General features: G+C 42.8%; 1 protein-coding gene across 3 annotated transcripts; it reads left to right on the top strand.

Annotated features, from left to right (window-relative positions):
• On the top strand, positions 1-18,601 carry LOC128502687 (cytochrome P450 2G1-like). Of its 3 annotated transcripts, XM_053472568.1 has the most exons (12): positions 1-177; positions 386-548; positions 1,648-1,797; positions 2,002-2,162; positions 11,554-11,716; positions 14,474-14,623; positions 15,011-15,171; positions 15,414-15,590; positions 16,228-16,369; positions 17,422-17,609; positions 18,089-18,230; positions 18,420-18,601. In XM_053472568.1, exons 1-12 carry the CDS (start codon positions 1-3, stop codon positions 18,599-18,601), a joined length of 1,956 nt encoding a protein of 651 aa, XP_053328543.1. The 3 variants fall into 3 exon arrangements, with proteins under 3 accessions (XP_053328543.1, XP_053328545.1, XP_053328544.1); XM_053472570.1 differs by lacking the exons at positions 1-177; positions 386-548; positions 1,648-1,797; positions 2,002-2,162 and adding an exon at positions 10,918-11,100; XM_053472569.1 differs by lacking the exons at positions 1-177; positions 386-548; positions 1,648-1,797; positions 2,002-2,162; positions 15,414-15,590 and adding an exon at positions 10,921-11,100.
• Positions 18,602-24,050: the final 5,449 nt, after the last annotated feature.

Genomic DNA, 24,050 nt, shown 5'->3' with positions numbered 1-24,050 from the left:
ATGGTCTTAACGTGGGTCGAGATACTGCTCTTGGGGCTGGTTTGCTGCCTCTTCATCCGCTCAACATGGAACTCAATGTACAAGGACCGCAATCTGCCCCCCGGACCGACCCCCCTGCCCTTTATCGGAAACCTGCTGCAGATAGAACGGGGGCAGATGGTGAAATCTCTGATGAAGGTCGGTCTATTCCAGTTGTTTATTGAAATGCAAGCAAAATAGTGACCTAATGACGTGTTTAATGGGTTAAAGGGAGAGTCCGGTGTAAAGTCTTTATAATAAGAAATTCTTATTCTTAGATTTTTGTAACGTGTGTGTAGAAGAATTTGTTTAATTCGGTTTATCCATCAAACCCCACAAGTGTTAACACTACGATTGTGTATTTTAGCTGTGGGAGAAGTACGGGGACGTCTACACGTTATATTTTGGCTCCAGTCCTGTCATCGTCATCTGTGGGTATCAGGCTATGAAGGAAGCTCTTGTTGACCATGGAGAAGAATTTGGCGACCGAGGAAACCTCGTTACCATCAACAAGTTTACCCAGGGCTACGGTGAGAAGGAACCGGGTCTGGGAGACTTCTGGTTCTGGTTAGAAGGGGTTTTGGAAGCCTCTTGGAGGCATCTTCAGAGATAATGTTTAATGCAGAGAGTCTGTTGTGTCGTAATGAGACGATTAAATCATTAAAGGTGTTCCCTGCACTCTAATGGATTCCACACTTGGTTAGTAACGCAGCATTGGCAACCTCGTTCCTAGTATTACTTAACGCCCAAACGCTTATTGTCTCTTTCACAATTTGTGCTGGGAACACTTGATTGTGACACAAAAGCTGACATCTATGTCCTTAGAAAATGAAAAAAAAGGTTCTAAAGAGGTATGTGTTGCTTTTATGTGATATATGAAGATGTGCCTGTCAAATGTACATGCACCTTTTTTTCTTCTTTCCCCACTGTCTTCTTTTTCATTGCCTCTCACTCTTCTTTTTTTGCCCTCTCTGCCTCCCTTTTTTTCTTCTCCCATTATTTCTTTTCTCACTCCCTCCATTTCCTTTCTTTCACTTTATACTTTATCTCCCTTTCTTCTCTCTTCTTCCTCTTTCTTCTCCCCGTCGCATCTTTCATCTTTCTATCCCTCTCTTGCTTCTTCTCTTTATTTCTTCTGTTTCGCTCAGTCAGCAGCCCCACCCTACAGACACAACACCGTCCAGTAGCCCTTTTATCTGCACACAACATGATTCAGCAGCTCCTCCCTCCCAGCATACAAAATACTCCAGGAGGTACTCCTCCCTGCAAACAACATGAGCCGACAGGTACTCCCTCCCTAGGCAGAACACTATGCGGCTGGTGCTCCCTCCCCTGAATCCACAAAGTGCACAACCACACCTTGCTAAGTAGATCACCTTGTCTGGCGATATTCACATCCTTGGCCAATGACCTTGGACCTCCCCACCAGATCCCGATTGAACGATTGAAGATGTCACAACATGATGTTACCCACAAACATTCTTACTCACTGTTAGTTGTGACAAGAGTGCTAAATGGTGCATAATAATTGCATAAAAGGGCAGGTAGAGAGTTAGACAGGTAGGCAAATAGATGATTGAATAGTTAGACATATAGATTTAAACATTGTTTTTTTCCCCTCTATTTAAGGGGTTGGTCACAGCAATGGGGAACGATGGAGGTGCATGCGAAACTTTACTATGAGGAACCTGAGAAGTTTTGGGATGGGAAAGAAAAGCATCGAGGGGAAGATCCAGGAGGAGGCTCAGTATCTTGTGGAAGAGTTTAAAAAATCTAAAGGTTTGTACCACAAGGTGGCTAACATTGGACAAAGACTAGTAGAATGAACAAATAAATATCAAGATACAATGATAGTTGTTTCAGAACAAGTTCTTCCCTTCTTCAGAAGTCCTACACAGAGGGGGCACCAACATTATCCTGTGACATAAAAGTCTTCTTGACTAACAGTAACAATTTTATTATTATCCAATCTCTTTACCCCAGGGATGCCATGGAACCCATCCAAAAATATCATTAGAGCTGTCTCCAACATTCTCTGCTCAATCATATTCGGAAACAGATTTGAATACACGGATGAGAGGTTCTTTAAGTTACTCAGCATTGTGGAGGAGATTCACCAGCTTACAAGCAGTAGCTGGGGACAGGTAAGACACTCTAAATTCTAAGTCAAAATATAGATATTTTTTAGCAGGTTTTTTATTTAATATTTGCTGTAAAGGGTTAGCATCGATAAAAGTCTAATATCAGAAGAAGGCGTCTTATCTGACTCCATCATCACAAATTCCAATATTCATCTCAAGTATTTGAAGGTGACATTTTAAATATACGGTATATATTACGAAATAACTGATGAAATGTTCATGATTCTAGAATATGTTCCTGGCTACCACATGATCATTTGCGTCAAGGGCTTCACAATTGCCAAAAGAGGCAGAACCGCTTCTGGATCCCTTGTGACTTCCACACCTAGGAGAGTTAAAGGCTTACAATGTATTCAGTCTCCATGAGCTTTTTTAAAGCTAAATTAGTTGCAATAGGAAAAATCTAAATGTACTATCTATTTTCTGAAATAACTGATAAAATGAAATACTTGTTCATTATTCTCACCACTTTCTGACTCTCTTAAAGCTTCAGAACATATTCCCAACACTGATGGACTACGTTCCAGGACCTCATCAAAAAATATGCTCCATTTCTGAGGAACTGAACCAGTTTATATATGAGCGAGTACAGAAGAACCAGGAAACATTGGACCCCGATTCCCCAAGAGATTTCATAGATAATTTCCTTATTACATTGTTACAAGAGGTGGGTGCTGCCTACGATAATTACTAAATTACTAAAGCAGTTAGAATGGACCCACTAAAATGTGCTATACTAAGGGAGGTAATAGGGGGTTTTAGAGAGGGGTTATATTAAGTAATAGAAGCTGTTTTAAGGTGGGTTATATGGCGTAAGAGAAGGGGTTATAGGGAGGGTTATATGGAGTAATAGGATGGGTTATAGGAAGTTGCTATATAGAGTAATGGGAGGAATTCTAGGGATGTTTATATGTAGTCATAAATGTTGTGTCAGGACCTTACCTATGGCTGCTCAAGCACATTCTTCTTCACCGGGTTCATTTTCTTCATCGGGTTCTGTCTAATTTCCTGGTGCATCTTAGTCGCCTAGCGGTGCGTTGGTGTCTTTTTATGGTCAGAACCAAGACCTGTCTGCCCATTCGGCTTAAGTGCAATCAACACATTCGAGGCTGCTCCGTGACTTGTTCTGACCTTGAGGTCTATGCTTCACCCACAGTGCCATCACGTGAACGTTCTAGTGGAGATCCTAAGTGGTACAGGAGCTTCCTGAACAAGAATCTGCTGCTGAATACTAGGAATACTTTCCCTCTCTCTCTCTATTAGGTTAGATTTATGCTGTTCTGAGAGACAATCTGGGTGAGACAGTGGCAGAAAACCCAAGTATCTGCCTGGTCCTTCCATTGAAGATTTTACTCCATCCTCTCCTGTTCCTGCTGAGGAACCAATGGCTATGTGTAGTCACAGAAGAGACCCGCGACTCTGTCTTTATTGTTGACAGAAGGGAAACACCTCTGTCTAGAGAGTGGCGGGGAGAAGTCCCAAAATATAAAAACTTCTCTTCTTTCATACATTTTGTTGCTGTATCAGGGTAGTTTGTCCTCTCTTTGTTGGGTAACTCAACCCATCTTTATTCCATTGGTGTCTTCACAGGAGCAACGGAATCCGGCATCAGAATTTACCATGAGGAACATTTTAATGACATTTTATATCCTGTTTCTGGCTGGCATAGACACCACCACCAACGCTCTGAAACACGCGCTCCTTATCCTAGTAACGTACCCCGAGATACAAGGTATTACACACCGGGGCAAGAGGGGCCATTGAGCACAGTCCTTATCTACCAAATAGTTTCCAGGTCACCATATTTCTTGACCATTTATCTGTTCAAGTTATCAAATCCTATTACCTCCTTGGGTTTCCCGGTGAATTTGAGCCACTGTCATGTGGACGGCCATTTACTTATGTGTATATTTATCACAAAAATCCCCAACACGTTTCACCTGGGATATGAGTAAGAACATTTTGGATTACACAAGGATTGATTTAAAAAAAATCAAAACTAAAACATTGCGCACCCTGGTCAGAAATAATTAAAAATCCATATCAAGAATTATAAATCTAAAGCAAATACTTTTTTTTGTTCTCGTGCATGGTATGGCGGGTGGTCAGGGGCTGGAAGGAGTTTCATAATTCAGTGATTTCGTTTTTTTTCTAGTCAATCTCCAGAAAGAAATAGACCAGGTTATCGGATGTGACCGCTTGGCAAATTATAGCGACCGGGTCGAGATGCCGTATACTGAAGCCGTGATACATGAGGTTCTGCGCTTCTCTGATATTGTTCCGCTCAACGCCCCCCATATGGTTTCAAAGGACACCACCTTCAGGGGATTCAGCATTCCCAAGGTTATGGTCTATGTGATTGTTTGATTTTATTCGATTGTTCGATGTAGCACCAATACCAGAGAGACAGATTTAGAGAGTAAATACCCTCAAACAGGGATCCCAATAAAGAGCAGACGCAGACTAATAATTAGGTGTAAGGGGCAAGTGACCCAGGGAGTGCTACTTTCTGCAGTTTTTTGGGGGGGTATGAGTAAAATAGACAGTTCCCCAGGGACCCCACCTACATCCAGGGACTCGAGGTTGGTTTTAATTTGCAACCATACAGCTCATTCATAGGTCTTATATCTGTAGATATGAAAAATGAGTGACCCCCTCGGAATTTGTAGGTTTTTTTGACCAGAGGGAGAATGCTCCCCACACATACATGTAGAGACCGTTATGTACGCCCAAGTTTTAGGCATGTGTGAACAAATTCAATAAAGTAAGAATGGTTGTTCCAAACGTCTTGGTCGAACTAACCGCAATTCTGTGGATTTAGGCTCCTCGGTGGCTTCTCCCTCTTCATAGACTCGAAGATGTTGAAATCAGGGTAGGGGCCAAACCACCAAAGTTTCTTTGAACAGAACACCTGGAAACCAGTTCCTGCCTGGAAGAGACCTTACTGATGAGGTGTAGCTGCCTTGTGGCTTGTTGCTGTGCTCAGTGTTGCCATGGTGTTTGACTTTTGGCATTAAACTGTCTTCAGCAGCCTCACCTTGGTAGTGAAGTGGACTGTTCCTCACACAGTTTTATCCCTCCTATACAGCTGATACCGTTAATGATTGTGTTTCATCCTACATATCAAGTTGGTGATCATTAGCACCTGTCTGGGATAATTGTTTAATCAAACGCCTACCTGTATGCCTACAAAATCCCTAGAAGAATTTCTGAAGGCAAAGGGCGGTAACCCCAAATACTGATTTGATCAGGATTTTTCTTCTGTTCACTCGCTTTGCGTTTTGTTAAATGATGAAATAAACTATAAATGTCTATTTTTGAAGGAATTCCTACTTTACAGCATTTTTTCACTCCTGCCTAAAACTTTTACACAGTACTGGACATAATCAGCTTATAGATAATGGTCGGTACATAGGATATTGTCATTGCTGCCTCTGTGAATTCTTAGCAGTAAGGGGTCAAGTAACAGACACTTACATTTATAACACAGCATAGGATCGCAGGATGCTAACCCAAGTAATCTTTAATCTAAACCATTCACATCCTTATTTTTTTAGGGTATTGAAGTCTACCCCATCCTCTGCTCCGTCCATCGGGATCCCACGCAGTTCGCCAACCCGTATAAATTCGATCCCAACCATTTTCTGGATGAGAACGGCAGCTTTAAGAAGAACGAGGCCATGATGGCGTTTTCTGCAGGTGAGGCATTATCATTGGCTAAATATCTGCTTTTTCCAGGTTAAGAGATTTTTTCTGTAGGACTTATCAAAACAAAATAATTCTTATACTTCAACACCATAAGCTGACACACACTCACAATAACACCCAGTGCTATGCATCGTTATATAGACAGTCACACAAGCAGTCATACGCAGACATACACCCTTAACATATGCCTAATGTGACCTGTTGGAAAAGTAGTCCTGCAAATGCATCCTTAGAATGTACGGCTTAAGCAAACGCTGCTGTTTTGTCTGCAGGGAAGCGGAGCTGCCCCGGGGAAACTCTGGCTCGGACCGAGTTATTCCTGTTCCTCACAACTATCCTACAGAACTTCACTCTGACCTCCCAGAGGACATTCTCCGAGGCTGACATCGCTCCGCGGATGGGGGGCTTTTTAAATACTCCCATCCCTTATGAGATCTCGTTCATTTTACGCCAATGAACCAACATTTTCTGGATTTAACCTTCTGGTTATAGCCGGGACTCAAGAAAGCTATTCTGGGATGGGGTATTATAAGATCTTGCAGCATAACGATATAGAAATATACTTTCAGCTTATAAGAAGGCCCTGAGAATGTATTCGCAGGGGCAGCATTACTAATGACCCTTTGAGCGCAGTGATTTAAATACGATGACAATGACGGTCGAAAGACGGAGATATTCCTGAAATTTGTGGGAAAAAAAGTTTTGGGAATTCAATGCCCCCTAGGCCTATCTTATGTGTGAATTTATATCATTTCACTTTCCAACTATTGTGCTGATTGAAAAGCAAGTAGTACAAGCCAAAGCTCACTTTAATAAATTAATGTAGTCGTGAAAAACTGTGGCCGTGACGATTGTCCTTCAAGGTCTAGGAGTCGAAATGTTTGACAAAATCCCAACTAACGCAGCCCTTAGAATTAGAAGCAACGCAAGATGTGCTTTTATCTTACATAATGTTTCAGAACACTACAAGCGATAGTATGTGCTACTGGATTTTTGCGTCCCTCTGGAATCCATCCAGGCTGATCCACCTGCAGATAGACATCATGGTCTTAACTCGCGTTGAGATACTACTCCTGATGCTCCTTTGTGGCATCTTCATACACCCAACGTGGAACTCAATGTACAAGAACTGCAGTCCGTCTCTTGGACCGACCGTCTCTGCACTTGACTGCTTAGACCCAAGACACCACACCAAGTATGACCAAAGCCCACATCCCCACCCAAAGAGAAGACGACACAGTTTGTGGGTAAGGGCATTGGCCACAGCTTTATTAAACATCATGAACCAGCACATTGCAACCATAAACATAACCATCCTGCCAGCTGTCGTGTTACCGACAGGCAGATACCCCAAACATTACCAAGAGCTCTCGTTCTGGGTACCATCAGCCTCTGCAGAACTCGTCTCCCCAAGTCTTCTTTATACTCCGGATATCCAAGCAAAGGTGCCGGCCATGACTTCCCGCTGTGACTAGAAGAAAAGAAAAACCGACACCAGCACAGGAACAAAGATCACAACAAATACAGAAAAACAGGGGAGGGTGGGAGGGAAGCTCGTCCAGAGTGTGAAATGACTGAAGGTCAGAATAAGGAAAGTTTCCCCTTTATTCCTCCCCAGTACATTAAAGCAACAATGTTGCAACCCATATCCTGAACCGGACCATGAACTACTGACCCCAGGCAGGGGGACAGCAGTCAGGGGGGCCCTTTATCTTCATCAGATTCCACAACGCTGTACAAAGGGTAGACATGACATCATAATTAGTATCTAACATAACAAGATGGCGTACAGAAAGAACAGGTGAAGAGGGCCCTGCTCAAATAAGCTTACAATCTAGATAATATATATATATATTTATGTATAATATATATATAATGAGCTTACAATCTAGATTATATATATATATATATATATATATATATATAGGACACCTGCTGTCATTTTATGATATGCACATCAGCTGCACAACAAATAAGGGCTGGAATTATTCCCTGTCTGCCATTAACAATGGAATGTTGGTCAAAATACGGTATATTTTTAAAGAGATTTATAAGGGACTTTTTATTGATCTGTTGATCTTGATAAATGTAATCTATTTCTCCTCATTTAGTTGGCTGTTTTTTTATTTATTCATTTGATTTCATTTTCTTTTCTATTGTTTGGGTCTGTGAATTTACTATTGAGCACATTATTGCTTTATGTGTGTGCGCTGCCCCCTTGTGGCAGTTACAAGGTACTGATTAAATATCGTGTTGGAAGTGTGGTAGGTGATTATAAAGTGGAAGATCCATCCGGTGCACAACTAGATCACCAGATCACACAATAATAATCAAATAATAAAAGTAACTATATCATTTTTTTATATGTAACCAAAAGAGTGGCATTTGAGGCTACTGCTTAAAGGCTATGTGGCGATGCATAGCTGCAAATGTATATATATTAGTAAGGATAATATATAAATATTAAATATTATGCATTACCTATAGGTAAAGGATCTGTAACTATCAAAACTGTAAATATAAATATTTTATTATATCGTAAAGTATTATAAGGTTTGTGAAGCCCTCTGGAAAGTAGATGGTTAACTCCTTATCTCACTGTGAATAAAGGTCAGATTGTGTGAGGAAATGCGGCCAAGCGGAGGCCACATGAGGTCAGCCTTCAACTGCAGTTTAGTCTGGTGTGTGCACTTAGTAAATTCTCCACTAGGTGGCATTACACTACAGTTTGCTGGGTTACCGCTAGCATATAACATTTTCAGCCAGTTCCAGTTCCCTGATTGGCTCGCTCTTTAAATCCCTTGGTACTAAAGTTTAGCATACATTCCCCCACTCTTACTTCAGATACTCTGATTTCCTGACCCGGTCTGCTTCGAGTAATGACTTGTGTTACTGTTGACTTTGGAAACGGACATTGATGAGTTTGATTTCTCCATTTCTCTCTCTCGCCTCCAGCCTCATCCCCTTGCTAGCTGCTTTACAGATAAAGTTAACCAGATAATAAAGTATCTTAACAGAAGTATACACAGAAACATAGAATTTACCGCAGACCAGACCTATTGGGACCATCTAGTCTGCCAATTTTCCCTTGTGTAGAGACTTACACCTTAGTCAGTCCTTGGTCTCGTCTTAAATCATGGAAGCTTTATGCATGAATTCCCTCATTGTATTAGCCTCTACCACTTCTGATGGCAGGCTGTTCCATTTATCTACCACCCTCTTAATAAAGTAAAGCTTACTTGCAACTAAGCCTCTGACCGGTTTTGGATTCTGCTCTCTTGTAACTTTTGAAATAAACTTCCCTTCTGTACTTAAATCCTTTTCTGTGTTTAAATGTCTCCCTCCCATCCCCTCTCTCTTCTCTCCTCCTTCATGTTCCCTGATCTTTAGCTTGATGTCTCGGTTCCTTTCCTTGTGGCAACACTGGAAGTTCCACCCCTGACATCTATTCAATCAACTCAAATCAACTCGAAAACCACTAAACTCTAAACATACATTTCAACGTTTATGGAAACCTAGGAATGTGGCCAAGAAAAAAGAATATGCACAAAAGAGCAAAGCAGGAGTGAAATTAACCGTTCCTGCTACTTTTAGCCTGCCCATGTTTACGAAACTCATAGTATCAGATCATAAATTAACTCTTACTGGAAAAAATGTCATCCGGTCCATGCTCCAAGACATTGCTTCTCCAGTGAGACCCCTTCTTGGTAGCCATGAGTAAAGAAAGCTTTGATGTTTGTGAAATGTAAACCTGTTTTTCCAAGATTCATTAATCTGCTTGTTTGCGAGGGTATGTGAGTGCTTGTGTCTTTTAATTGTGCAAGTTAAGGGTGAGGGCATGCAAGTTCATATCAACATCAATACAAAAATTAATACGCCTGCTACATTAATCAAAATGTAAAAAATAAATAAATTTCAAAACAGGGAAACGGATCACTATTAACAAGGGGGCTGAGGACTACCCCTTCTCACACCCTACGTTAATTAAATAACACAGGGGAGAATACTACCCTTTTTTACCCCCTTTGTTAATGGGGATGATGAGTTATATAATGTATGAAAAAACTTAATTGAGGCACAAAACCCAAGTTGTGCCTCCCCCGCACCCCCCATCCCATTCCCAGCGGGATGGTGAGTTTCAGGTTGGTTGGTATCTTTGTTCCCCATCCTTGCGCATTGAGATTAGGGGAGTTAAAATTAAAATTATTCTATAACAAAAAAGTACCTGCTCTCCCCTTTTTAATGGATGATGTTCATGCTGGCACCCTTTGGGGGTAATGATCCACAAAGCTCTGGCTCTCCAATTTTTGGCTTATGGAAAGGGGTCATCCAAAAAAACCCCAAAACCCTCACCCTTAAAAATACATGATGAAAAAAAAACACAAAAATCATTTATCTTTGTCCAATGGCACTTGTTTAAAAATGGCTGCTCTCTGAGCAAGAGTCTGGCTCTATATTCCTGTGCACCAGCGGCCCCTAGTGTTAGAAGCCTATATTGCATTTCTGATGGATCTGTAGACTTGAATGGGACAACAGAGATGCAATAGCGGCATCTAACACTAAGGGCCGCTGATGCACAGGAGTATATAACCATTCCTGTGAAGAGGAGAAGCCATTTTTTTTAGGACAGCGAACTAAAGTTCTAAGTCACGTTTAAAGTTCTAACGCCAGTTGGCTTTGGTGAATATACTGCCAAATCACATTTTTCTGCCAGCTCTCACACTTTCGGGATTAGCGCTGGACAGCGCCTGGCTCACATCTTGCGTACCTCAAGAAATCCGAGGTTAATTGGTTAATGGACCGGTTAACTGTTTATAACATGATCTGTAACCAAAGCCGTGTTTACTGTTCTCCTTGAACTTAACTCGCTGTGAACTTTTTGCAAACTGTTTTCTCGCTGGCAACTCTTTCCAGATAAGCAAGCTGCCAATACCCTTTGGATATCCAGCCATGACGTTTTATAAATAAGGTGTGCATTCGTGCCAGCAAACTCCGGTGTAGGCTGACAAACCCTTTTGTGATCTGGCCATTACCGCCTGCTGCGCTCGAGAAGATGGACCTGACTACTCTAGGGATCTCGCTCCTGGTTCTGCTGATCTCTTACATGTTGATCCGTTCAACATGGGACAGAATGCACAGAAAGCAGAACCTTCCTCCCGGTCCGACTCCTCTCCCTGTGATCGGGAACTTGATGCAAATAAAAAGAGGGGAGCTTGTCAAGTCCTTGATGCAGGTCTATCACTGGTTATTTCTGCGAGCGAGTTTACGCTAGCGAGGCTCTTGTTGTGGGTAAAAAATCTAGAATTTCATTTATTGGGGTAATATTATTAATTTTTTGTAAGTATAAAATTGCCTATTCCATATCGTCCATGCTGGGTTTTTTTTTTTAAGATAAAAATTTTGGAAAGATGGGGAAAAAAATATTTACAATTGTAAATACATACTTAAATATATATTAAAATATAAATAAAATACTTTCTGGTAATTTTATGGTAATTTAGACGGGAAGGGGACATTCTTTCTTCCATAGCTTCTTGTTATCGACCTCGATAAAAACTGCTAAAAAAAAACAAAACCCTCTTTGCCAAAAATATGCAAGTGGCCAAAAAATTCTTCTCGGTCTTAGCGTAAAGATCAGGATCTGCGTTTTTTTGTCCCATGAAATGTATTATTTTTCCCATTTCAGATGGCGGAGAAGTACGGCTCGGTGTACACGTTGTATTTCGGCTCCCGTCCCGTGGTCGTTCTGTCCGGCTACCAAACCATAAAGGAGGCTCTCATTGACCAAGCAGATAACTTTAGCGGACGGGGACAACTGCCCACCGTGGACAGGGTCTTTCAAGGGGACGGTAAGTCCTTTCAGCCTGAAAGGTGCGTTTTCTGGGCAGATGAAGCAAAACCACCCGAAAAATACCGTATGGAGCGGGATTTACATTTCGAAGGCATTTGTATTTTTTGTTAATATTTTTAAACAATTCAGCCATTTTTTTTATTATTTGATACATTTCCTGGCTTGGCTGGCTAGGAGTTTTTTCTGCAGGGTCCTCAAAGATTCAGGGTCAATGGGCCAATTCTCAGAATTTTTACCCCAATCTCATGGTCTTGGGGTGAATGGGGAGCTTCCCAGAGTTTTACCCCAGTCTCAGGGTCTGGGGGTGAATGGGGCAGACCGTCAGGGTCACGCAGCCTAGCGCAAACTCCTCCGTTCCTTTTTAGTTTAATGACATCTGAGCATTTGGTGCTTTTCTCCTCGCTGTATCACCGCTGGAATCCCTGCTTGAGCACAGGTGACTCCAAGTCATGGTTTCCATCTATCATTAGAGCCATTTGGTTGCCACCGTTAGCGAGTTAGTGCAGTAGGGTCTGTGTGATGGGCTGTTAAATGGTTAATGGGCTCTGTTTGTTAAATATATTTTTAATTGCGGTTACAATTACTGCTTTAAAGGTAAATATTCACACCGTGTCCCAACGTGTGGAATGAATACGCTGTAATACGTATTATATAAAACATATTTAGCATTGAGCTGTAAGGTGCGGTGTACCGACTTACTGGGCTCCTTTATTTGTATAGTAGATTAAATAAAGCAAAAAGAAAAGGAAAGGTGTGTCTGATGGGGAGGAAAAAAAAAGAAAGAAAAAAGAAAGAAAAGAACAAACAGTATATATATATATATATATATATATATATACACCCATAGACATAGGCGTACAGAGGCCCTTTATCACTCCCATCACTCCTGGGTTCCAATGGCCCTTTATCACTCCCATCACTCCTGTGCTCCAATGGCCCTTTATCACTCCCATCACTCCTGTGTTCCAATGGCCCTTTATCACTCCCATCACTCCTGTGTTCCAATAGCTCTTTATCACTCCCATCACTCCTGTGTTCCAATGGCCTTTTATCACTCCCATCACTCCTGTGTTCCAACAGCCCTTTATCACTCCCATCACTCCTGTGTTCCAATGGCCCTTTATCACTCCCATCACTCCTGTGTTCCAAAGGCCCTTTATCACTCCCATCACTCCTGTGTTCCAATGGCCCTTTATCACTCCCATCACTCCTGTGTTCCAATGGCCCTTTATCACTCCCATCGCTCCTGTGTGCCAATGGCCCTTTATCACTCCCATCACTCCTGTGTTCCAATGGCCCTTTATCACTCCCATCACTCCTGTGTTCCAATGGCCCTTTATCACTCCCATCACTCCTGTGTTCCAATGGCCCTTTATCACTCCCATCACTCCTGTGTTCCAATGGCCCTTTATCACTCCCATCACTCCTGTGTTCCAATGGCCCTTTATCACTCCCATCACTCCTGTGTTCCAATTGCCCTTTATCACTCCCATCACTCCTGTGTTCCAATGGCCCTTTATCACTCCCATCGCTCCTGTGTTCCAATGGCCCTTTATCACTCCCATCACTCCTGTGTTCCAATGGCTCTTTATCACTCCCATCACTCCTGTGTTCCAATGGCCTTTTATCACTCCCATCACTCCTGTGTTCCAATGGCCTTTTATCACTCCCATCACTCCTGTGTTCCAATGGCCCTTTATCACTCCCATCACTCCTGTGTTCCAATGGCCCTTTATCACTCCCATCACTCCTGTGTTCCAATGGCCCTTTATCACTCCCATCACTCCTGTGTTCCAATGGCTCTTTATCACTCCCATCACTCCTGTGTTCCAATGGCCCTTTTATCACTCCCATCACTCCTGTGTTCCAATGGCCCTTTATCACTCCCATCACTCCTGTGTTCCAGTGGCCCTTTATCACTCCCATCACTCCTGTGTTCCAATGGCCCTTTATCACTCCCATCACTCCTGTGTTCCAATGGCCCTTTATCACTCCCATCACTCCTGTGTTCCAATGGCCCTTTATCACTCCCATCGCTCCTGTGTTCCAATGGCCCTTTATCACTCCCATCACTCCTGTGTTCCAATGGCTCTTTATCACTCCCATCACTCCTGTGTTCCAATGGCCTTTTATCACTCCCATCACTCCTGTGTTCCAATGGCCCTTTATCACTCCCATCACTCCTGTGTTCCAATGGCCCTTTATCACTCCCATCACTCCTGTGTTCCAATGGCTCTTTATCACTCCCATCACTCCTGTGTTCCAATGGCCCTTTTATCACTCCCATCACTCCTGTGTTCCAATGGCCCTTTATCACTCCCATCACTCCTGTGTTCCAGTGGCACGTTGTGTTCGCTGACCCATGTTTAGGTTTAAAAGGCTAAATTTTCATGGAAAAACAATGAAAATCTATAAATGACCTCAAATGTTTGAAAGGTAGTGTGTATACTGTTAAAATAATCTCCATTATGTGTATTTTCCTTATAAAACTATACTTCTTGGTGAGGAGTGATAGTACCTGCCAAGTGTCCCTGTTTAGTTTGTCCAGTCCCTGTTTGGGCCCCAAATCCTTGATGCACCTCTTTCCTCTCCTTTTCTCCCCCTGATATCCCTTTCTCTCCTCCCCTGATGCCCCTCTTTTCTAGGAGGTGAGAATGTTTGCTGGGTATGAGGGGATCGCAGGGTTCTACAGCCCTAAAATCCCTGATAATGTGTATAGAAACAGCAAGGAAATGTTGTTTCTTCTGTTTCCCAGGCGTTGTTCTCAGCAATGGGGAGCGCTGGAAGCAGCTGCGCCGATTTACTCTCATGACCTTGAGAAACTTTGGAATGGGGAAGAGGAGCATCGAAGAACGAATCCAGGAAGAGGCGCACTTTTTGGTGGAAGAGCTCAGATCCCAAAAACGTATGAATTTATATATATTTTTTTTTAACGGAAGGGGACTGTATAACATGCGCAGCTACTGACAGGGTTAACAGTAAATTGGGGAGCCGGTCTTTAAATTGAAATAGAAAAAGGCTCCAGGCACTCAAGGGTTCCACTCAGCCAGGTTTATTGAAGGAGAAGGACAACAACGTTTCAACCTCACAATGAGGTCTTTATCAAGGTCTTTAAATTGGGACTTTTTCCCAAAATATGTTTTGGTGGGAAAATCGATCCTAAATTACTATATATATATATAAATGGAATCCACCCAAATCAAATTAGGTCAAGGGAGAACGTTTTTGGTCTCATTCATTCCTCATTAAAGTCCAGGGTATAAAGATGTCCTCTCCTGTGTCACCATTCTAGAATCACCAATCAACCCCACCAATATCCTCGTCCAGGCGATCGCTAATGTCATCTGCTCTGTGGTCTTCGGCAATCGCTTCGATTATGAAGATAAAAGTTTTCTGGAGCTGCTCAACATGTTCACAGAGACCTTCCAGAAAATGAGTTCTGCTTGGGGTCAGGTAATGGGGTTCCTTCCTCCTCCAATAGTAGGAAGACTGGATATGAACCAGAGATGGCCAGTAGGCCAACTAGGGTGACGTTGGGCAATCATGTTTCCTGCAACCTCACTACTCAATGGCCTGATTAAAGAAAGATTTTCCAAAAAGCTTAAGAATTCTAAGATATTCGCAAATACGACTTTTTATGGACCCACCAGATTTCAAAACCTCACCTTAGGTCAAGTCTCTGACTTCTATTTTAGATGCATGACATGATTCCAGAGATCATGAACCACGTCCCGGGACCTCACCAGAAAGTGGACAAACTCTTACATAACTTGTTGGACTTTGTTACCGAGAGAGTAAAAATGAATGAAGAAACTTTGGACCCTTCCTCGCCACGGGATTACATTGACTGCTTCCTTATCAAAATGAAACAGGTATGTCTCTCTGAACGCGGCACTTAAAGGGTCACCCAGAACCGGTCTTCGGCATTTGCCTGATGACGAGTTAGAGGGCGTCAAACATAACCGGCAACATAAGTTTATAGGAGCCCAGAAGAACCTTCGAATTTCCAGGTAGAGTTTATGAGAGGCCCTAAATTACTGCAAAGATGTCTTCTCCAAGAACAATACCAAGTTTTATATCTAGCCAGGCCGTGGACAGCAAATCCAAGGAGACAGTAGTCCCTCCGTTGAGAGCATATTGCCCTCTTGGGCAACCAGGCTCCCTGGAGTGCTGCTTCTCAATGGGCCAGTCTCCGATCTCCCCAACTGGCCCATTTATATTATGCAGCCCATGTCGGGCCTGCGCAGCCAACATACATTAGATCAATAGGCACTCTGTGCCTTCATGTCACGTAGCGTCATAATATGACGTCATATCCTCCAGCTTTGCTGACGGAGGACGGAGGCAGCAGAAGGGGCAGCTGGGGTCGTTACCAAAGGTCTATAGGATGCACTCAGTTCTTTGCACACGGAGATAAAAGGAATGGAGAACTGAACTAACGCGATACTAAATTATAAAACATTTCTGCTGTCCGATGCCCTAGAACCTGATTTCATGATCTATTTACAGGAAAGTAAAAATGGTGTTTCATTTTTCGACATGAAGAGCCTGGTTCTGAGCGTGCTTAACCTGTTCTTTGCCGGGACGGAGACTGTCAGTACAACCCTGAGACACGGATTGCTCATTCTCGTGAAGTACCCTGAGATACAAGGTATTTCGAGGAGAAGTGCAGAGGTCTTGTGGCGCTTGGGAAAAATATCAGGGGCGCACCGAGGTGGGTGCTGTAGGTGCATGGCACCCAGGCGCCCATAACCGAGGGGCCCGGTGTTTCGTGGGATCACGTAACGTGTCTTATGTGACCCCGCAATAGTAGGGGGACAGCAGCTGCAGTAAAGAGAGATCTCTGCATGAGGTAACAGGGAGGGGGAGAGCGAAGGACCGGGAGCTATGTGAGCGTCTTGGATAACGGGAGAGTGCATGAGCACGTGTATATGTATGTATGTATGTATGTGTAAGTGTATGATCTTAGAGTGAGTGTGTGTACGTATTTGTAAGTGTATGGTGTTAGAATTGGTGTATGTATGTATGTGTAAGTGTGTGGTGTTAGAGTGAGTGTGTGTATGCTGTTAGCATGTGTGTACTTGTTAATGCACGGTGTTGGAGTGTGTGTTAATGTATGGTGTTAGCATGTGTGTGTAGGTGGGTGTGACTGTATGGTGATGGTATGAGTGTGTATAGTGTCAGCGGCGAGTCTGAGGTTTGTGGTGAGAAGGAGAGGAGGGAGATGTGTGTGTGTAAATGAATGGTGTTAAAGCGAGTGGGTGTTAGAGCGAGTTGCCATGTTAAGCATGTGCGTGTGTTTTAGTTATTGAGGAGGGGGCAGCTCCAAATAAATACTGCACCCAGGTACCAATAACCCTAGGCTCAACCTGGGAAAATATGTCGGGGATCAACTTAAATTCTGAGCCAAAAGACTTCCAGGCCACTGGGACTCCATCAACGCGCAAATTGGAGCCTCTTTTGGCGACAATAAAATGCGCTGTTACTCCTAAGGAGAGGTTTTAATGCCGGGATGTGTGCTCTCCCTTCCGGGGGTGACCAACATCAGGATCAGGCCCCGTCTCCCTCATCAAAAATGAAGATAATTAGAGCAATTAAAAATGGGTATATTTATAAACTAATATGTAAAGGGGTCCAAATCAGCCTTTTTTACCGTGAATTGTAGATTTAGATTTCTTTTTTTTCTCTTTTTTTTTTGTCCAGCTAAGCTTCACGCGGAAATCGATCGCGTGATTGGCCAGAACCGAACCCCAAACATCGAGGATCGCGGGAAGATGCCGTACACCGACGCCGTGATCCACGAGATCCAGAGATTCAGCGACGTCATCCCCATGAACGTTCCTCACTCGGTTATAAAGGACACGACGTTCAGGGGATTCACCATCCCTAAGGTAGATGGACAGGAGATACTCTCTCTCCCATCCCCTCTCTTTCCTCTCTCCCCCATCCCCTCTCTCTTTTCTCTCCCTGTCTCTCTCTCTCCCTTCCTCTCTTCTTTCCCTGTCTCTCACTTCCATCCTCTCCCTCTTCTCTCCTCTAATCTCCCCCCTCTCTCTCTCTTTTCTCTCCCCCGTCTCCCTCCCCTCTTTCTCTCTCTTCTCTCCCGATCTCTCTCTCCCAACCCCTCTCTCTCTCTCTCTCTTCTCTTCCCCATCTCTCTCTTCCATTCCCTCTCTCTCTGCTCCCCCCATGTCAGACATACTGAGATCCCTCAGTCTTTCCCGATAATTTTTATCCTGCGAAGCGTTCATCGCATTTGATAAATTTCCATAAAAAACGATTAGCAGATAAATATCTTTCTGAATGTTTCCTAGATGCGGCACTCGATGCATTTAGTCGATAAAGCCCTCTCCTGTCCTCCTTTATTTAGGGCACCGACGTCCTTCCGCTCCTCTGCTCCGTGCTCTGGGATCCCGAGCAATTCGAAACCCCAAACAAGTTCAACCCGGGGCACTTTCTAGACGCCAACGGCTGCTTCAAGAAGAACGATGCTTTCATTCCATTTTCCATAGGTAAAATATCCCGGACCAATCAGAGGAGAGATAACTTAATGGGGAGGAATAATCGTGCGGAGCAGGAAGTTAAGATGGGATGCCCATACCGTGGGGTTCTATATATGGTCTCCATGGGTTAAAATATGACATTGAAATTATATTTTTAATAAACTGCTCTTAATATTTCTCCCGTATTTCCTCTCCCAGGGAAGCGGATCTGCGCAGGCGAAGGCCTCGCTCGGATGGAGCTCTTCCTGTTTCTCACCAACATCCTGCAGAACTTCTCTGTCACTTCCCAAAGAAAATTCACCGATACCGAGATGAACCCCAAAATGACGGGGTTTGCCAACGTTCCGGTCAGCTACGAGGTCTCCTTTGTCCCCCGCTGATTTGCCGCTGGGAAAGCTGTCCTCGCTGGAATTCTCCCGCAGCATCGCTTTTCTCAGCAGCAAAACTGTCATGAATCGCTTTTTAACTCATTACATGCTGGAGATGTGTCCGGGGGATTCCTTCCAAACCCCCCCCGTACCCCGCTTTCCCCCTTCAGCAGGAATGATGATTTTCATGTAATTTGCAAGATTTCATCTTAATTATTCTAATTTCCTCAAAGGTCAATTTATACTGCAGCAGCTTAAAACCCCTGTACCCCCCTTACCCCGTCTATCCTTTTCTGCTCCTCCCACTGATGCCCCTCTCTCCTCCTTTGTGCCTCTCTCTCTACTCCCCTGATACCCCTCTCTACTCCCCTGATGCCCCTCTTTCATGCCATGTTGCTCCTTTTTCCTCCCGTGTTCCCCCTCTTTCCTCCCCTGATACCCCTCTTTCATGCCATGTTGCTCCTTTTTCCTCCCGTGTTCCCCCTCTTTTCTCCCCCTGATGCCCTCCTCTTTTCTAGGAGGTCAGAATGTTTGCTGGGTATGAGGGGATCGCAGGGTTCTACAGCCCTAAAAGCCCCGATAATGTGTATAGAAACAGCAGGAAACGGCTTTATAAACTAAATGGGGCAAATAAACCCCACCTTTTAAATGCCCCACTATCGCGACCTTTTCCGGAAGGGCATACATCGCGTCACACAAATGATTCCCGATCGCTACAGTTTAATAATATGTTGTTACTTTATAACGCGCGTTTCTCTTCGCTGCTTGTTTTAATGCCGGTCCCGCAAACCCCCCTTGTTTACGATAATGCATTTGGCAAAAGAAAAGAATAAAAAGTCGACGGCGTCTTCGGTCTGCGAATTTGTTTGTCAGTTTTTAATAAATGGGGTGAATTTCATTAGCACCTGTCCACCGGGGCCAAATTTACACCGAAGATACAATAAAACGTGACATCGGTGGCGGAACCGTGAATAAAGCGATGCATCCCTAGAAAGGAGGGCAATCAGAAGTGGGGGGATATATAGGAGGAGGCCATGATGTCAGGGCAGAAAGGGACTTCCGCTCTTGCCCCAGGAGCCAAAAGCCCTACTTACTGCCCTGACTGGCTGTGTAAGTAAAAAAAGCCAGCATTCGCTTGTTACGTTGGACGTTCTATCGACTAAACTACCGGGATTTAACAGAGTTTAACCGCTGATGATGTCAAAGTCATGGAACATTTCATCACTGAAAAAACACATACTATCCGATTTATTTTCACAGAAGTTTTGATCGAAATGGTTAAATTCTTAATAAAGGTTCAAATTACTAAGCAGAAAACAAATCTTCGTTTAATAGTTCATTTCAGAGACGCTAAGCGAGCCTCTTACACTTTAAATACCCCCTCCTTGTTTCTCCCCCTCTTGTGCCTCCTGGCAAATAAGTGGAAATTTCCTCCCACACTGGACCTGCCCCGTTACCCCGTTACCCCGTTACCCCTTCGAATACGGTTTAGACGCTCTCATCAGAGTTATGTAACTCGGGTTATTTAAGGTGATTCCGGTCGGATTGTGTAACACGGTTATTGTTGAAATTGGTTCAAAGGCTTTCGAAGAGCGCAAAAGGAGCCAAACACAAGAGAAGGGCCTTTTTATCTTTCTGCCGGTAAAACGAGAGACTCTCTCTCTACGCTGCATGTCCTAAAAACGTGGAATTCTGGGCAAAACCCAGAGAGTTCCCAAGTATGGGTGTGAGGGAGTGAGCTGTTTTGTGTGATAGGTGTGATGTGGATGATGTGTGTGATAGATGTGGTGGGAGTGATGTAGGACGGTTGTGTTGGGTGAAAAAATAAGTTGTTTTGTGTGATAGGTGTGATGGGATTGATGTGTGATGGAAGTAATTTGTGTGATAGGTGTGATGGGATTGATGTGTGATGGGTAATTTGTGTGATAGGTGTGATGGGATTGATGTGTGATGGGTAATTTGTGTGATAGGAGTGATGGGATTGATGTGTGATGGGTAATTTGTGTGATAGGTGTGATGGGATTGATGTGTGATGGGTAATTTGTGTGATAGGTGTGATGGGATTGATGTGTGATGGGTAATTTGTGTGATAGGTGTGATGGGATTGATGTGTGATGGGTAATTTGTGTGATAGGTGTGATGGGATTGATGTGTGATGGGTAATTTGTGTGATAGGAGTGATGGGATTGATGTGTGATGGGTAATTTGTGTGATAGGTGTGATGTAAGATGTAAGAAAATGGGTGCGATGTAAGAAAATGGCAGGCAGAGCAGTGGAGACAGGATTAAGCGGCCCGGCTGAAATGGTTTCGACACAAAAAAACAGCAAAACAATATGGTTTCTTTTTTTTTTTTTTTTTAAATGAATAATTTTATTTAAGGCACATACCATAGGAATACATAATAATATAAAAATCCATGAAAGCTGAAAAAAAAAACATCTATGTGGAACAGCGCATTAAAATATATAAAAAAAGATTATATAAAAAAAGAGTAATTTATAATTCTCTTAGTCCTGGAGCGATCTTTAAAGAGACATTCATGTTATTTTATTTTGTGGGTCACCTCGTTGTCGTGCCTGTGTGGGACCCGAGAAGTATTTCATTAAAGCTCTCCCAGGGCGCGTTCCCCTTTCGCCGGGTTTGGCGCCGTACCCATAGGCGCCCTTTAGATCTCCTTGGCACAAAAACCTGCTGTATCATCATAGGTAATATTTATTATCGCCCAAACCTCACCTAAAGCAGCTGAACAAAAGACTAAATAAATACCGATGATTAAATACAGAGTCCTTACCGCAAACCTTTCGCTTTAGAAGCACTTCATTTTATTTGGGGGGGAAATTCTGATTTGATTTTTAAAACAATTTCACCGAACTATAGGTAATTTTGATCATTTTTTTTTTGTTTTTGTTTTTTTGCTTAACGCTATAAAGATAACTAAAGCCTGGGATTTTTGGGATAATCTGCAGTGAAGGTCATTGTTAAATATTTGAAGCATGCGCCAATGTAAATAGAGAACGTTTGCCAAAGAAAACAGTAAATATTTTGCAACCAATGTTCATCCAAAACCCCAAGTCTCTGCAGATTCTATGGGAGAGTTTGGCCGGCGGGCTCCTCGTACGCGGAGAGTCTGCCAGACGCAGCCTGGTAACTGATTGTTAGGAGCGGGAAGGGCATTCTGTTTCTTGCACGAGGGGGAGAAAAATATTGGGGTTCCTTAATCGGGAGCATCTTTTAATAATTTGTCGACTGAATTTACAAATGTAAAAAAAATAAAAAAATAAAAAAATTCAAACTGGATGGAAAAATGTCCGCATCTTGAAAAATTGGCGAAGGGTAACATTTTCCTCCTTCGAGTCTCTACTAATTGGTGAAAATTCCAGCTTTTGGTTCAGAAATTCTACCTGTTCTGTCGAAGGGTTGAGAAAGACTGGGGAGGAGGACATCTGGGAAGCCACAGCCCACCTTAATACCAACGGCTGCTACCATTGGTGCGCATGGGGCACATGGGGTCTTTGATGTTCTCTCTATGTACTAAAAGACGCAGATCAACCCTCAGTAGACTCTGGATCTGATCTTGGCTCCATATGAACTCAAACTCCACCTTATTGTTAGCAAGATAAGTCTCATCAGCTGATGGAATTTATTCCTCCGGAAAGTTGCATCCGAGCTAAAATCAGATACTTTCCCGAGTGACCGTAGGACAACCTCTTTAAGCGTTGTTCATTACTTGCTGGAGAAGAAGGTCCGTGTCTTCTCCTGACACATAGCGCAAGGGTTACTCGGAGTTCACTCACTAGCTGGAGGCGATGGTTCAGATTGAGCTCTGAGCGGCCCCCGTGGTGTGAGTCAGGATCAGACACAGACCTACTACTCCATGAAGTCAAGCCCAGGGCCATGCTAAAGGTAAATATATGTGTACCAATGTATTCTATGTTAGAGTATCGTTAAGTATAGTGAACAAAGTAATGGCGCTTTACACGTAAACATAATATATATTTTTTAAACAGGAAAAAAAACACAATTGGGATTAAATAGTTTTATTTTGAAGCCTACGGGGGGGGTGGGTAATTGGAATATAAGTGAAATGTTCTGGTTTCAGAATATGATACTGCGGAATTAGGCAGGTTTAGGATTTATACCGGATAAAAAGTGTTTAAACCGTAAAACAAATAAACAACAACAAAAATCAGAAAAACCCCAAACCAAGCTAAATAATCCTCTTGTCAGAGAAATATTTAATCTCTGTATAGGTGGAAGACTATATAAAATGTATAGAGCCAGCTCAGGCCGAGAAGTTCACCGAAGTCTCCTAGGTCATGGAAGCTGCTGGATGTGGGACGGTGGTCCTGGTTCTGCTGATCGCGCTTTTTATCTACTCAACTTGGGATAAAATGTGCAGAAAGCATAACCTGCCCCCCGGCCCGACCCCGCTCCCAGTAATTGGAAACTTGCTCCAGATAAAGCGTGGAGAAATGGTGAAATCTCTCATGGAGGTCGCTATTTACTTTGTCCGGGTTGCCCGATGCTCATAGGAGGAACCCAACGGAAGTTCTCCTTTATTGATTAGGTCCTCCAAGATATCAAAGACTAGATGTTTTTGTAATGAGGGATTCTATGTAGACCCCAAAGACCAAATAATCAAGAAACAAATTCACATTTATGAGTGTTTAAGAAGATATGTTTCGGGGAACACGTATTGGGTATATTAGAAATGGAGATCAAGGTAATGTTTTTGCGGACAAACTATTGGTAAGGTTCTCCATAGATGTAAAAAAGAATGACGTCTTTCTGACACGTTGATGAGTATTATGAGCCACGGAAGAAATGAATTTAATTTTCAGAATTACATTTTGTCAATATATTTATAAAAAAATACATTAATTTTTCTAATGGAATTTGACTGAGGTCCATCTGAGGTCCTGAAGGCATATGTGTCTCCATGCTTTTTTTTGTCGACCCAATAAAAGGTGTCATCCAACAAGAAAGCAGAATTCTCATATGTTTAATGATACAAAGCAGAGGTCTAAATATGTTGAGAATGCGCCTATTGTCTAGTGCTTGGACAACAAAGAGACCCAATGTTGTAATATTTATTTTTCCTTATTTTTGCACATTAATTCCTAAAAATATAATCTCTTATGTTTTTTTTTAAGGGGGTAGTAGAAGTATTATCAAACACTCATCTACAGAAGCCAGAAGGTTTGTTTTTCCCTCAGAAATCTCATGGTGCTGCCACATCCACAATGGATTCTGGGTAGACGCATGCAAATAAGGTCAACAATGATCACCTTTTGCCTCTACATCCACTTTATACGTGGATCCCTTGAAAGTAATTGCCCCGCTGTACAGAACAGCCTTCAGACTAAATATCTCTACTCTTGGTAAAATCACATGTATATTGAATTGGTTTCTATAATATTAAAGATGTTGTTCCACCTACTCTGCTGAATTTACCACCTT

This window comes from Spea bombifrons, chromosome 8 (genome assembly GCF_027358695.1).
Source record: "Spea bombifrons isolate aSpeBom1 chromosome 8, aSpeBom1.2.pri, whole genome shotgun sequence".
Lineage (NCBI taxonomy): Eukaryota > Metazoa > Chordata > Amphibia > Anura > Pelobatidae > Spea > Spea bombifrons.
This window is presented reverse-complemented; position numbering and strand designations above follow the sequence as displayed.

What these genes read in the sequence shown, in the direction of transcription:
- LOC128502687 (XM_053472568.1), top strand. Translation starts at nt 1, where the DNA reads ATGGTCTTAACGTGGGTCGAGATACTGCTCTTGGGGCTGGTTTGCTGC. An exon ending in CAGGGTCTTTCAAGGGGACG is followed by an intron (nt 11,717 to 14,473) that starts GTAAGTCCTTTC and finishes TCTGTTTCCCAG; the next exon opens with GCGTTGTTCTCAGCAATGGG. An exon ending in GGGGATTCACCATCCCTAAG is followed by an intron (nt 17,610 to 18,088) that starts GTAGATGGACAG and finishes TCCTTTATTTAG; the next exon opens with GGCACCGACGTCCTTCCGCT.